At 36.2% G+C, this 14165-nt stretch overlaps 3 protein-coding genes across 3 annotated transcripts; 2 read left to right on the forward strand and 1 right to left on the reverse strand.

The window, feature by feature from the left end:
- Nucleotides 1-3517: 3517 nt before the first annotated feature.
- Nucleotides 3518-5612, reverse strand: LOC123475734 (uridine-cytidine kinase 2-B-like). The gene is given in 9 exon segments (XM_045178747.1): nucleotides 3518-4084; nucleotides 4372-4420; nucleotides 4527-4624; nucleotides 4682-4827; nucleotides 4885-4981; nucleotides 5087-5134; nucleotides 5137-5205; nucleotides 5272-5311; nucleotides 5385-5612. Coding segments are annotated over 9 exon segments (867 nt in total). The 5' UTR covers nucleotides 5595-5612; the 3' UTR covers nucleotides 3518-3974.
- Nucleotides 5613-6807: 1195 nt separating this feature from the next.
- On the forward strand, nucleotides 6808-10169 carry LOC123475733 (poly(A)-specific ribonuclease PARN-like). The gene is made up of 14 exons (XM_045178746.1): nucleotides 6808-6948; nucleotides 7016-7150; nucleotides 7259-7495; nucleotides 7587-7734; nucleotides 7851-7967; nucleotides 8078-8261; nucleotides 8329-8380; nucleotides 8443-8512; nucleotides 8687-8805; nucleotides 8877-8984; nucleotides 9070-9142; nucleotides 9229-9284; nucleotides 9344-9430; nucleotides 9834-10169. Exons 1-14 carry the CDS (start codon nucleotides 6930-6932, stop codon nucleotides 10157-10159), a joined length of 1731 nt encoding a protein of 576 aa, XP_045034681.1. The 5' UTR covers nucleotides 6808-6929; the 3' UTR covers nucleotides 10160-10169.
- Nucleotides 10170-10897: 728 nt separating this feature from the next.
- Nucleotides 10898-12073, forward strand: LOC123475640 (mitochondrial import receptor subunit TOM20 homolog). The gene is made up of 4 exons (XM_045178631.1): nucleotides 10898-11146; nucleotides 11204-11292; nucleotides 11363-11536; nucleotides 11867-12073. The coding sequence occupies exons 1-4, from the start codon at nucleotides 11014-11016 to the stop codon at nucleotides 11924-11926; spliced, it is 456 nt and encodes a 151-aa protein (XP_045034566.1). The 5' UTR covers nucleotides 10898-11013; the 3' UTR covers nucleotides 11927-12073.
- The last annotated feature ends 2092 nt before the right edge of the window (nucleotides 12074-14165 follow it).

The following is a 14165-nucleotide window of genomic DNA, read 5'->3' on the forward strand; positions in this document are numbered from 1 at the left end:
GCGAGAAAGCACAGAAAAAAACAAGAAAAACGGACCTTTTCTGGCCCTCTGATTGGCTTGGCAAGCAAGTCAAAACCATCTTTGTTAGCGGTTGGAACAGCAAATAGATTCAAGAATCTAAGAATATTTGTATGATATCGCCTTGTTATTAGCGACTCCAACAGCTAATAAAATTTGACTATTAGCGATTGGAGCCGCTAATAACAAGGCGATATAAGATGCGGGATCGGTTTGTCAGCTAATAACAGAGACATATTTAACATCGGTTTATTCGCTAAAGTAGCTAAAGAAGAAACCCCGTTTTCGACAGTACCTGTGTGACCTCGAGAATGCGAAACTTGATTCACAATAAAGATGATGTTGGCGATTCTAAATTTTCGTCACAAACTAATGAGATGCATGAAATAAAAATGATGACTTCTTCGGAACACAAGTGGTGGTTATTTTCGCTCGTAAATAAACTTGGTAGCATCACGTTTGCGTATAGGCAAAAAATAATGAATGATATTGGACGAATAGGTGATGCGTCTATAGCTGCAGAAGCAAACCACGTAATGTTTAGAAAGCCTAATTAAGAGTTAAAGCAAATAAAATTGGTCACACCAAGCCGTTAATCGATTGGTTCATTTTATTTTTAAAATATTGCAGATCTGACTCAGGAGGACGACGAGTTCCGAAAATCTGTGTCGTAGTGTACGTATTCAGGACTAAAAAATTTACACGGGTTAGAAATATTCTACACAAGTTCTTGATGAAATTTAAAACAGAATTTACGTAAGATTCGCGGAGTTGAGAACCCCCCGGCTGACTTTAGCGGTGGAACGCTTTAATCAGCCTCTGTCCTTAGTATTTTCCACCTGTGCCAATGGCAGGCAAATAACTTGAAGTGCTTTTGAAAACATACGGGGAAAAAGGACAGAAATTATAACGAAACTGGTCGATGGAACAGAGAAATGTAAAGAATTATAAGAAAAAATATACTTAATAGCCTACGGTTTCTTGCTCTTCGGGTTGGGCAGCGCCATAGGCGGTGCAACACGTCTTAGGTTAGGCATCCTTCATTCCATGCCGATAAACTACGGTATCGAAGCCGACACCGGCAATTGCTACAGCTTCTACATAGTGGCGACATCATTGCTTTACGTTATTGTTAAGCTGGATGTTCAAGTGCGCTTGGCTGCTAGGGTACGTTAAAATTGAAATACCGTAGCTACTGTTTTGAAACGAATAATTTAACCTCCATGTTAACTATTGCTTAGTGCTTTCGTGTTTAAAAAACAACAACAATATGCGCACGCTTTAAAGTGGTTCTTTAGAACGCAGTGATTTGTTCCCGTGGTCAATTTTCCCCAATTAACGATGGACCTATTTACGCATTATGGCATTACGTAGTGTTTCCGAACTAAGACGAAGAAGACGACACTTAAATTCAATTAATGCGAAACCAAAACTCAAGTGAAACGAAACTTAAAATAATGTATTCTAATTTCTTTAAGCATAATCAGGAAAAACAAGAGCTTTCCTGTGCGTTTGTGCATAGTTTCCAATGAACGCCGTTCAACTGCATTTATTCCAATACAGAAAACATCAGAATGTTTTGAAAAACAAAGAAACATTCGACCAAGAAAATCTGAACAATTGACATGTTGTAGACAAAAAAGAAAAAAAAGGATATTGGTCGAAAAAAAACTGATATTGACCGCAGAAAATAAAACCTAAAGCATCCGGATCGGGATGGAAATATGAGAAGTCTAGATTGAAAAATAATAGCAAAGAAAGACTTTAAAACGACGTAGATGAAGGTTTTGGTATGTCTTTTTTCCCTCTTTACGGATGGGAAGGTCACGATGCGAAACGATGCGTTCGTCAGTAGATTCATCATCGTCGGGCTTGATCGCTTCGTCCTAGAAGGTTAACAATAAAAAAACAAAAAAACAAACACAAAAAAACAACAAACAAACAGCCAATTCTTCAATCCGAAATCGATAAAAGGAAGAAAATGTTCTTCTCGTCCTTAAACAGGAATGCCTTATGCAGTAATAGAAGGCCTTCAACATAAGAGTTTTTGCCTCTTACAAAGGAAACTGTTTTTTTCTCATTGTGCAAACGAATTATAATACAGATCGTCAATATCATAAGCAGGTGACGAAAGCCCGAAGACGCTTTTAATTGTACGAGCGACAAGTGGCTTCTTGTGGAATTCCCCAAAAATGTATTAATATTCTTCACGCTGTGCCTTTCATTCGTTCGCCTTCTGATTAAGGTTATAATGCCCTAATAAAAATAACAATCTAATCAAGTCTATACGTTAACAGTCCCACTTCAGTGCAAATACGATTCAATCTTTAAACAGTTCTAGCTATGCTAAATTTTAAGGATTGCCACATTCTGTTCTAGCAATTAAGGAATTTCGGTGGCTACTCAATCTGCAGTTTGAACACTTCTATAAGAGTATTTCGACCGGGCGGCGCTACTAAAAGATAGATCACAAAATCACACATTTTCGGTATTTTCTTTTTCCTATTTTTTTATTATTCAAATAAGGGAGCATTTGAACAGTTACTGGGTGAAACACGGGTAGCCTAAAAGTTTTCATAGAGCAGACGATAAAATGTGTTGCGAATAATGTTTGGAAGAAAACAGATGTGAAATTCTATACGAAGTTTGCAGAACCAATCGACTAAGAGAAACTCAATAACGACTTCTACAGTATCCATTCCCTCCCCAAATAACATTACGTCATTTGTGGATGACGACCAATTAATACACTGCATGATGGCCGTCTAAGCGACACGTGATTACGGCCTCCAGCAAAGAAGGAGAAGAGATCCATCAGACCCGACTAGCTGGGATGTTCGCTAAACACGACTAATACATTTGTGTACATCCCACCACAAAAGTTGAAATAGCCCACGGGGTTCGTATGAAACAGGGAGGGAAGGAAACCAGATCACTTTGACTTATGAAATCAGCTAATGAGGCCGCGTAAAAAAAGAATCTGAGTTGTGTCGATTTCTTTTACCATTCTCATCCAACTGTGCTTGCTGTTGCTGCAGCGCGATCTCACGGTTCCGCTGTTGCTGTAGTCCGTTACCGTTGCGATAGTTTAACAGTTCTCTTATGTGCTGCACGATTAATCCAATGGCCACTGAAAATATAAAAATCCATCATGAATATTGATTTGTATTCCATAATTTATTGTTTTATAATATAATCCATAAATAAGTTTATCGAAAAAAGAGAACCGGCCGTATTTCACGCCATATAATAGAGATCGCAATGCAACCCAAGAAATCGGACTGCCGCAGCCTCATATGCACGTAGAACCGATTTGAGCTGAAACGCATATATTTTCAAATTTATTTTAAGTTCAAACGCAGTAAATATATGAGAAATCTCTGCCCTAATTTGTCATTACGTGTACATCAATAACAAAGAATTCAAGTCGATTTTGAATACTACATAACGACTTCAACAGAACGTCTGAAAACGCAGACGCTCTGATGAGAAAAGAAGATTCAACAATAAAGTGTATTATCGGTCCATTTCAATTACAGCCCCTTCCACGAATTCAGAAATCCAGCAGCGTTATGTCACAAATGAATCACAGATCTCTGAGCTGTCAGAAATGCTTTCGTCTTCCACTTCGTGATGGGAAAGAACGCAAAATATTACTTTGATTTAGTACACCAATCAGAAATTGAGAAAATTAATAAGGCACAATTGAATCGTCTGAGAAAAAGAATCAGACAAAAACAGATACATGTTCTCTTACAAAACAAAGGAAAAGTCAAATGGGTATGATAATCGGAATGAGGATTTAAAACCATCGTATGTGAGGTGTTAAAGGGAACGCATATCAAATGGTAATGACTTGGGTGCCGCCAGTAGTAAACTTAGCATCCCAAATGCCTAACCCCACATTTACAAATCTCCCGAACGAGCTTTACTAGGTCCCTGGGTATATCCCATCTTCAAGACGACATCATAGCAGCACTTTGTAAATAGGATCCCCTACTTCCAGTCAGATTCGCATTGCAGATAACAATGTCTCTTATGTGCTGGACGATTAATCCAATGGCCACTGAAAATAAAAATACAGCCTATAGCATATATATATATATATATGCCCTATAGCAAACTAATGAAGGATGACAGCAAATAATTTTCACTGTTCGAATACTAGAAATGGGAAGCGATATTCTCTAGATGACAGATTTGTGCCACCATTCATGAAATTATTTTTCAAAAGCGTGCTATAGACACTACTTTCTGCATGTCATAATTCTTCACCGAAATATGTTTCTTTATACTACATCTTACTCCAAGAAATTAAACAACTAACTCTGCTACTGTACCAATTAAACTGACCTGTGTTGTCTGCCCCACGTGGAATAATGACATCAGCAAATTTTTTGGTCTAAAAAAAAATTTAATAATTAATTCCAATAAGATCAATCAATTATTACTTTTTACTGTTCTTATTTACACATAGTGAATAAATGTAAAATTATCAAAACTTTTACCGGTAAACAGAATTCCTCAAAAGCGGGTTTAACTAATGTGGTGTATTGAGCCAATACTTGCTCCAGATCCCTTCCACGTTCGCGTATGTCACGAAGGACTATAATAAAGCACATTGATTATGATTTCATATAAAATTTAGCAGTAACAACAAAACCTCTTCTGGATAGACGAGTATCAGCATCTGTATCAACGAATAGCTTCATATGGAAAACTTCTCTTATCTCAGGGAAATAAAAGACCAATATCCCTTCAAACAGTAGTACATCAGCAGGGTAAATTGTTACAAACTCATCCAGTTTTCTGAAAATAAGATCTGTTATAAATTGTTTGTTTGTTGTAACATATACATTTTCACACCTTGAGTTGGTTTTGAAGTCGTAAACAGGAATTTTGCAAACTCTCCCATCCAGAATATCTTGGAGTGTCTTCAGAATGAGTGGGTTATCAAATGCATCTACAAATACAAAACAACAAACAATAAATTCAGATAACCATAACACATAATTTATCCTTGAATAAAACTATTTGAGAATTAAATCAAATTCAATGCAAAACAAACCTGGATGATCAAAGTTAAAAAGTCCCTTGGAGGCTTTGATGCTTTCATGGGATTTAATTCTCTATAGAAACTGTCCTGACTGATGCAGACAACTTGACGTTGCCTATGGTCTATTTCATCTGGAACAGTAAAAGTAGATCATATGCTTTTTAAAACTGATAATGCAGCCAGCAATTTAAACTAACCTTGTCCAAGTTTCTCCATGATTCTTGAACAAACTGTCGACTAAAAGGTTACAAGAGAAAAAATAAAGTCAGACGAAATTTACCATATAAATATAACCTATACAACATAATACTTTGCCAGATGCTGTTCCACCGGCTACGCCAATTAAAAACGGTGTTTTCGTTCCATAACCATTGAAATTTTTTAAACCATTATAGGAAAATCTTCTATCTGCAGCCATTGCTGACATTAACAGAGTACGCGGAGGGAAAAGAAATTTATGAGGATTTTTGCTCCAAGTTTCTAGGCTAAGACTCACTACCGCATGGCGTATTGAAGCCATTCTGATCGATACCTCCAACGTTGCAGTCTACACATTTTTTGCTGGAAAAAAAACCACATGGGAAAATTCGTATATTTAGAAACACGGAAGAAGATGTTTAACGAGGTTTTTTAACATACGTAACTTTTGTGCAAATGCATTTTTAATTAACACACTATTAAAGACACTTCCACCGTAGCAATGAGGCAACAGCTAACAAACATGTAAATTTTGAATTTGAAATAATAATTTAAAAAAACCGCACTTGGATTGCACGAAATTCTTTCATTAAACATCACAACACTAATTATTGTTCATGTTTCACGTTTGAAAAATCACCTAATAGGCTGATAGACTGCATAAGGGTGCAAGGAGCCCGAACTACTGAATGAGCAGTAGTTTAGCGCCAAATAAAACATCCCACCGTCTTGTTAGATTCAGCTGATGTACTAGTTTTATCCACAGCTAATATTATGTTTACAGTCAGTTAAAACACGTGTAGAAGTTTCATATCGACTATTATGTAGTAGTTTCATATCGACTATTATGTAGTAAAAGAGTTAGCTTTAGGTTTTTCTCGATGTATACAAGTAATATGTGAATGCAAATTACTATATGGATGCCACATTGTAACAAGAACTAGTCGATGTGATGTGACATGATGTCCCAGCCATGTGCAAGGGTGGGGTAGCATGGTAGCAAGACTTAGCGAGTTCATTCAATAGCGGCCAAGTTTATGCATATTTTAACTGCATAAATAAATGGTAACTTATACGTTTCATACCACCCATTAACTGCAAGTAATACTTAACTGAGGATTTGTGCTAAAAAACTTTGAGAAATTTTTTTAGCCACATCACAAATAATATTAACATTTTTTGCCTATAATGTTCTTTCTTCTAAGCCTTTTTTATCTGGGCATCTGAGTATGAAATAGATAAGCGTACACTCATTTTACGCTACGTAAAAAACCAATCCCGTTAGATACAAAGAGGTTCTCAGACGACAATTTGTTTAAATTAGTTGCTCAAATTCTTTTCGTAGAGTCCCTTGGGAATTGTGCTTTAGGTAATTTTTTTCCACACGAACGAGTAGTTCACATGGTAGGTGCTGCCACCACAGAATTTTATTTTTGCCCATTCTTTTGTTTTTCAATAATTACAAATAATTTAGTAAAAACAAACATAAATGATACATTTAAAAATTTTGTTGACAACTTGTGCTGAAAGCATTTGCCATGGCCGTGTCTTGTAGTAGTAACCGCGGTAACTGTTTAAAAATGATTTTGTTTTGGGAGTGACGGGCCGTCTTTACCAAAGATGTGATGGTCCATGTGGTTGTTTTCGTTTTTCAACGATGGACGTTACCAAAAGCAGTATAAACTATAAAGTTTCTGAAATAAACCATAACTTATTAAATATACATCTCCTTTTCTACATAAGATTTTCAGACAGTATTGGAAGCGCTTGACGATGAATTGGAAAATGCATCCTTTGTATCCATCGACACGGAATTCACAGGATTAAATTCCACCGAAGGAAGAAGCAATAAACTCTCTTCCTTGGACACACCTTCAGGTTAAAATACATTTATAGAATAATGTGTAATCAGTTCTGTTTTATATTACAATTACAGTTTTCTTCTGTTGATTGTAGTATTAATGTGTTATTTGTATGATTTTGCAGAAAGATACAAGAAGGTTCTAAATAGCTCGCCACAGTTTATCATTATCCAGTTTGGCTTGAGCATATTTAGGTTTGATAATAGTATCTCTAAGTATGTAAATAAAACATATAATTTTTACATATTCCCCAACACTTCAACATTGCCTGGCCTACCGGACACTAAGTTTTTGTCTCAAGCTTCCTCTCTGGGCTTTCTTGCATCTCAGGGGTTTGACTTCAACAAACTCATAAAAGAAGGTATATTTTCAAGAAACATGCCTTTTAATTATAATGCAACATAAAATATAGAAACATAGTAAACTGAACATTATATTCTAAAATTGATTAGGAATCCCCTACCTTAACTTGGTGAATGAAGAAAAACTAAGGGTGATTTTAGAAAAAAAAAGCCAATCATTACATCTTCATTCGGATGCATCTTCTTCTCAATTGTCTGAGATTCCTGCTGATCAAAAAAGATTCCTTAACAATATCACGTAGGTCACTTATTTTTATGTTTCGCAAACATGTTGCATGCGTGAGCTAATACGATTATATATGCTACTCGACTTACGTCTCTTCACGGAAACTTAAAAGTTTGTTTTTGGATTAGTTCGAGGGTTGAAACCTTCTTGCAGAATGAAGAAAATGAAGAAAAGAGGAATGCCGTTCTAGAGCTTCATTGCAATACCATTCAGAATGAACTTATCTTTTCCCATGTAAAATCTAGGTAAAAATTTTTTTATTTAAATGTCGCGCCTACAAATAGGTTTATACAAATACGTCTAATAACTTATGCCGTATGAAAGTTATTTATCGTGTGTGAAATTCCGATATCAGATACCCAAATCTATTGTTTGAGAGTTCCAAAAAAACTTGCAATGGCTGCACAGTCATTGTTAAAAAAACTGGCATTCAAAAATCGAAGACGGAGCCCTCCGAAACAGACAGTTACGTAGCCGCAATGCAAAAAGTGGAAGATAATGTCGGATTTAGTAGGATTATCCGCAAAATCACCGACTCGGTCTGTTTTATACTTTATCAACGAAATATTTTTCTAATTAAATATATATAATTTTTTTTATCTGTAGGGTAAACTTGTTGTTGGACATAACATGTTATTAGATTTGTGTCATATTCTGGGTAAGGAAAAATGTTCATTTTCTGGAATTATTAAATTAATTAACTGGACATTGGAACATGAGGTCAATTTTGTGCGCCGTTACCTGAAGATTATGATGACTTCAAAGGTATGGTTAACACGTTTTTTCCAAGGTAAGGTCAAAGTTTTTCCCAAAAACAATATTTTTCCCTGTAGGTATCGTAAGTTTTTATAGCTAACATAAACCAACGTACATCTAATCAACACTTTCTTTAAAAAAAACTACTGGAAGTCTGAACGAACAAGTAGGAATGTCGAAACGATTAACCCGGAGTTCATTTTCGTAGATTCATCGACACTAAGGTCATGGCTACAACTAAGCCATTTCGTGATCTTCTGCAAAATTCGGCCCTTGATCGGTTGCTAAACAGTCTACTTGCAGCCCCGTTTCGAAACATTGAAGTCAGTAAGTATTTTCTTTTTAGTTTATTTCAATTGATACTGCCATGTTTTAATAATCTCAAATACTTTGTTTAGTTCCTGCTACCGGTTTCCCTTCCTACACGGACAACTTTAAGAATCATGAAGCTGGTTATGATGCATTTATAACAGGCCGTTGTTTCGTCGCCATGGCCAATTATTTAGGTTGTATAAAAATATGGTCTTCAAAAAAGTTTGATAAAAAAGAATTTTCTATAAATTTCATTTTTAAATTGTTTTTATCTAACAGAAGACATTAGCTCTAGCCAGTCAAAAACTGCAGCTGTTCATGAATCATTACTCGTCACGCCTTTTTATCAGAAGTACATTTTATTCGAACACTTGATATCTCAATATTCGCCTCCATTTATTACAATTTTCATACATTAATTGTTTTCTTTTTATCTAGGATCTTTATGATGATGGTTCCTGATATCCCTTATATGACCATCTCCGGCCCCGATTGTACGGTACCACTAACGTTTAAGTGTGATATACTTACCATTTTATTTCGATTTTGGTAGTGGAACCGTCACGTGAACATGTTTTCCATGTTACTTTTCCAAGTGAATGGAAACTTCAAGATATTTTCCATTTATTTTCAGTTCATGGTATGTAACTAGCGAGCCATTGTTATAGTTTTGCAATCAGCTGTCTAGTTTTGCCTTCTATTTTCTTTTTGTTTATATGTTTAATCTACATTTGTTAGCTTCGCGTTCTTGGAAAACTAGCACATATTGGTGCTCCGTAGCGGAATGTATAGTTAAAACCTTTAGAGTAACCTAAGGCACAAAACTTTTTCGCACAAAGGAGAAAACATTTTTAGCTGGAAAGAAAGAGATACCCAAGTTTTCTAAAAGCGCCCAATTGGCTACCTGTTCGTTCGAATGTGCGCTTCCTAATTTGTGATTTCGAAGACATTAGTGGAAGTTCAATTGTTGTCTAGTCTTGCAAATTAACGCTTTAGCCACTAGCTTAAAATTACTTTTTGACCATCTTTACTGATTTTCACAGGTACAGTAAGGGTCGACTGGACAGGAGATACTTCAGCGTTTGTGACCTTACACAGGAAAGAAAACAGTCATTTTGTACTAAGTGCCATGGCGGAGAGTAAGCTGCCTGTGGGATGCTCCGTTATTTCGTATCAGGCCTATTTGAATAGGAAATCCCAGATTGCCACGCTGTCTGCTGAAGTTCCAGACTTATCGTCAAGGAAACGGCTGAGTTCTCCTGTGCAGTGCAATACTTCTGATGTTCCGTCTCCTAAGAAAACACGTGAAGATGTTAAAAACATGAAATTGAATAAAGAGCAGTTTGTGGTATCTGCAAACTGGGATTAAAAGATGAAAACACAGCTATTCATTTTCCCTAGTGGATTGTCCCATTATCAACTCCGCTTTCGAAACATGTGGTATTATTAGATTGACGCAAACATAGTTTTTTTTAAATATTGCTTTGCCTAACGGTTAAAAAAGGTATCCACGTTCTCAAAGCTGGTCGTGCTATTTATTCTAAATACCTTGCATTACACCTCACAACCTTGAGGGTTGAAGCGTGAAAGTCCCGCGGTATGAGATGGTTGGCTGTAGCTTTCATCGGAAAATGATAAACTAGCATTTGGCACAGGAATCCAAGGTCTTTAAAAAAGTCTTATGATCGACTATTACTACCCATCATCGTTCTTTTTAGTTGTTACTCAGTTGTATTGATTATTGTACAAAATTTAAATTTACGTAAATTATGTCTTTGTTGGCGCTAAAAGTGTTCCGGCAAAGGCCAAACGCGTAACCCTGCTCCCCTTACTGCTTTCTACGTGAGTAGCCATTCTCTTTACTGGTTATATATCTTCTATGCAGATTACGAAAAATAAACCTTAGAAGCAAATAGTGAGGTGTAAATCTTTATTGTATTATTGTTGGATTATTATTGTTGGATAGCACAAGCAACAAATAGATCTTTGTCTAGATGATGGGTGCTAGAGAAATATGGCTGGAAAGAAGAAGGACTATGACACAGAGACATCTATCGTTTTTAAATTTTTGTATGCTTTTCTTTACTCATTTACTATTCGAATTTTAGTTAGGCCTGTTTCTCTAGCGAAGGTGAGCTCATTGAAACGTGCTCGATGAGCGATCGAAGCTGAATTTCTGATTACGTCTTAATGTTTAAAATTTCATAAATTTCAAAAACCACAATGTCTGCACTCGTTTCTAGAGCATCCATTTCAGTTTTGGCTGCTGTTGCCGGTACTGTGTTCGTTTCCTATTGTATCTATTTTGATCGTAAGCGACGCTCAGATCCAGAATTCAAGAAAAAACTCCGGGAGAGTAAGTATCGTTTGTAGAACGTTTCTCATAGAACCGGTTATATCATAACTTTTTTAGAACGCAAACGCCGAACGAATGTCTCAAAAGATGGATCTACAGCTCTTCCAGATCTGAAAGATCATGAGGCTGTCCAGCAATTTTCCTTCGTGAGGTAATTACATTTTTCCTAGTTAATTTTCAAGAGTACTGGTAACTTGGCTTCTTCTACAAAATTAGGTGCAACTTGGGGAAGAATTATTGGCCCAAGGTGATATTGAGGAGGGAGTGGAACATCTAAGTAATGCAGTTGCCGTTTGTGGTCAGCCCCAACAGTTACTTCAAGTTCTCCAACAAACTCTGCCACCTCAAGTTTTTCGTCTACTTCTTGAGCGTCTGCCAGTAGTTGGACAGGTACTCAACTGCAGGATTTTTAATAACAACTTTTTTTTTTTTTTATCCTCATTGATGTGAGCATTGAAAACCATTCATAGATCTATTATTAAAGCATTACTAAGAATTTGAGCCATGGATTTGGATTGAAAGGGGAACAACTATTGTTTCATGTCTATCAGTGAGAACAAAAACTAGCCTGAGAATTATTTTCTTCAATGCTAAAATCTTTTTATTGGTTTTCATTATTATTAGTTCATTCAGAATACCAACTTAGATTGCCAGTTCTTCTCTACTATAAACCTTCAAAGAATAAGGATTATTTATTATTAATTCTTTGTATTTTTTTAGAGGCTGATGGCAAACGCGGCTCAGTCTGGATTAGGAATGGCCGAAGATGATGTTGAATAGACAAATATAATTGGTAGGCTCCTTGTTAAATTGAAGTTCAATTACATTGTCTTGGGTGTTATCTTTTTCAGTAACTACCCATCATCTGTGTAGCAGTTAGTAATCACATTTCGAAATCGAAGGAATAAAAGTGAATAATGTCGAAAACTCGATGGCTCAATAGCTCAATTCAAACATTTACTAAAACACCACCCAAAATCTTCGACACGATTTTTTGAGTATGTTGCTGATGCGAATCAGAGTGCAAAATATTTAATACTTCTTCAAAAGAAAAAAGAAACGTTACTGGGAAATTTATATGCATTTGTTCGTATTGCGATAAGCCGGTAACTTTTTTTTTCATACATGCAAGGTTCCACTTCTTGGGACTTAGCAGGCCAGTATTTTTGCATAATATAACAACTGTTCCACTAAATCCCGAAAAGTAAAACTTCAAGTTAAAGTATTTAAAAATTAATTTTAAGGCATTCTATGGCGCTTATAAAAGTCTAGAATTGTTATTTGACAGCCACAGGTATCTTAGCCGACAGCCACGATTCTTTCCGTTGCGCACAGAAGATATAGTTAACACAGTATTTTTCCCCCTTTTTGCTTTTTTTCCACGTTTTGGCCAGAAGAATTTCAGATTTTGCTTGCCTTTGAAATTCATCCCTGTCCGGATTGTTGAATTAAAATTTAAATGAAACTTTGGTTGCGTAACTGGATTTAAGGGAGACGAAAATAACCAAAGTAATCTGCAAGTTCTTTTTGAACCAGGTACAAGCTAAAATGGCAATTTTTAGTTGTCAAGCATGTTCAAGGATTTTGGTGCGAAATTTAGCAACTGATCGTTGAAGTGTGTAATGATATCTAGAAGTTGAGCAGTGCTCGCACTAGAGGCGCTTGATCGAAGTGAAAGCTTGTGTTAAAAGCGTTGAATCAAACCTGTGACGACTACCAGTAAATGTTATGTCAATTTTGCCATTTCGTAGCAGTGAAACATTTGCAAAGCATTAAACTGTGATGTATGCAAAACCGCAAATTTTTGATCTTTTAAACGAAAGTTAAAAACAATTTACCGGCTGGTTATCACGTTTGCTAATTAACACAATGCTGCAACAATAGAAACATTTTACCACAACGGTTAAATTTCGTAACGTAGCAAGTCTCGATTTTTTAAAATCATACAACCAAAGGTTACGGAAGAAGGTCAAACTGAAGTCATGATCACGATACAATGGCAATACACGTACATCAATCCAAACATGCGTACGAGATACCAACCGACCGAACCATGTTCGCTCTTGGGGCCAACTGGTTGCATACGGTGAATTAGTAGATTTTTCGCTTCCACTTGCACGCCTTCACGTTTGACCAGCCACCAAGACCGTTAGCTAACGGACACATTCTAATTCTGATCTACTTTTGCTTCTCGTAAAATTTAGTGATGTAACTCTGTCCTTCGGTGGACGGTGCAGTTTAACAGTCGAATCCAAATTGATTGTTTCACTTGTGAAGCTTGTAATGCCACGGTACTAGGAAAAAGAAAAAGTACAACTTCTAAAATCGGTTTTATTCCCCAATTCTTGTCGTTCTCCTCCTTTCCCTACTTTTCCCTCCGATCACTACTACAGAGATTATCTTCGCCTAGAGCGAGGTAAATGAAATCGGTTTCTCTGGAAACATTGTTTTTGCCCCATCCCTTTCTCCTGAAATTCATTAAATAAGACCAAGCCACTATTTGAAATAAGAAAACTAAGAAAATAAAAAATAAAAATAGAACAAATAATTGAATTAAAGCTGTCCCGTACTTAAGGTCTAAATACACATAAAATGTAGAATTCGACAAAGAGTTTGACTGGCGAATGTTACCTGACGAAAAGGTTACGTTTCTTGAGCCCCGCCCAAAGAAAGGAAACAACCGGTTCTCTAATGCTATTTTACAAACACGTTCCTTAAGATAACATCAAGCTTTTCCCAGTCGGATTTTTAGTAAACTAAATCCTTTTGGAAACCGGGTCTCCTAGTGGAAACTGGGTCCTTTTTTTTAATGTATCACTCTGCCCCAAAATTTTCTCCGTTCAAAACCGAAAGCTAATTTTTTTGTCATCCTATTTCGTTTGCAGTCAACGAACAGCACGCATTTTTATTCTCCGAAATGCATCTTCTTAATGTTCATCTTCAGTTCAGGACGACGTAAGTGTGTTTTTTCTCTCTAAAAGTAGCAAAAGTGCCAAGATGACGCAATAGTCCCCTTTTA

Source organism: Daphnia magna, linkage group LG9, assembly GCF_020631705.1.
Source record: "Daphnia magna isolate NIES linkage group LG9, ASM2063170v1.1, whole genome shotgun sequence".
In the NCBI taxonomy this organism is placed as follows: domain Eukaryota; kingdom Metazoa; phylum Arthropoda; class Branchiopoda; order Diplostraca; family Daphniidae; genus Daphnia; species Daphnia magna.

Excerpts from the sequence above, each read along its gene's own strand:
- LOC123475733 (XM_045178746.1), top strand. Across the intron at positions 8,262-8,328 it reads TCCGCAAAATCACCGACTCG|GGTAAACTTGTTGTTGGACA; the intron begins GTCTGTTTTATA and ends TTTTATCTGTAG. Across the intron at positions 9,143-9,228 it reads GTCACGCCTTTTTATCAGAA|GATCTTTATGATGATGGTTC; the intron begins GTACATTTTATT and ends CTTTTTATCTAG.
- LOC123475640 (XM_045178631.1), top strand. The coding sequence starts at position 11,014 with ATGTCTGCACTCGTTTCTAGAGCATCCATTTCAGTTTTGGCTGCTGTT. Across the intron at positions 11,293-11,362 it reads CTGTCCAGCAATTTTCCTTC|GTGCAACTTGGGGAAGAATT; the intron begins GTGAGGTAATTA and ends CTACAAAATTAG. Across the intron at positions 11,537-11,866 it reads GTCTGCCAGTAGTTGGACAG|AGGCTGATGGCAAACGCGGC; the intron begins GTACTCAACTGC and ends GTATTTTTTTAG.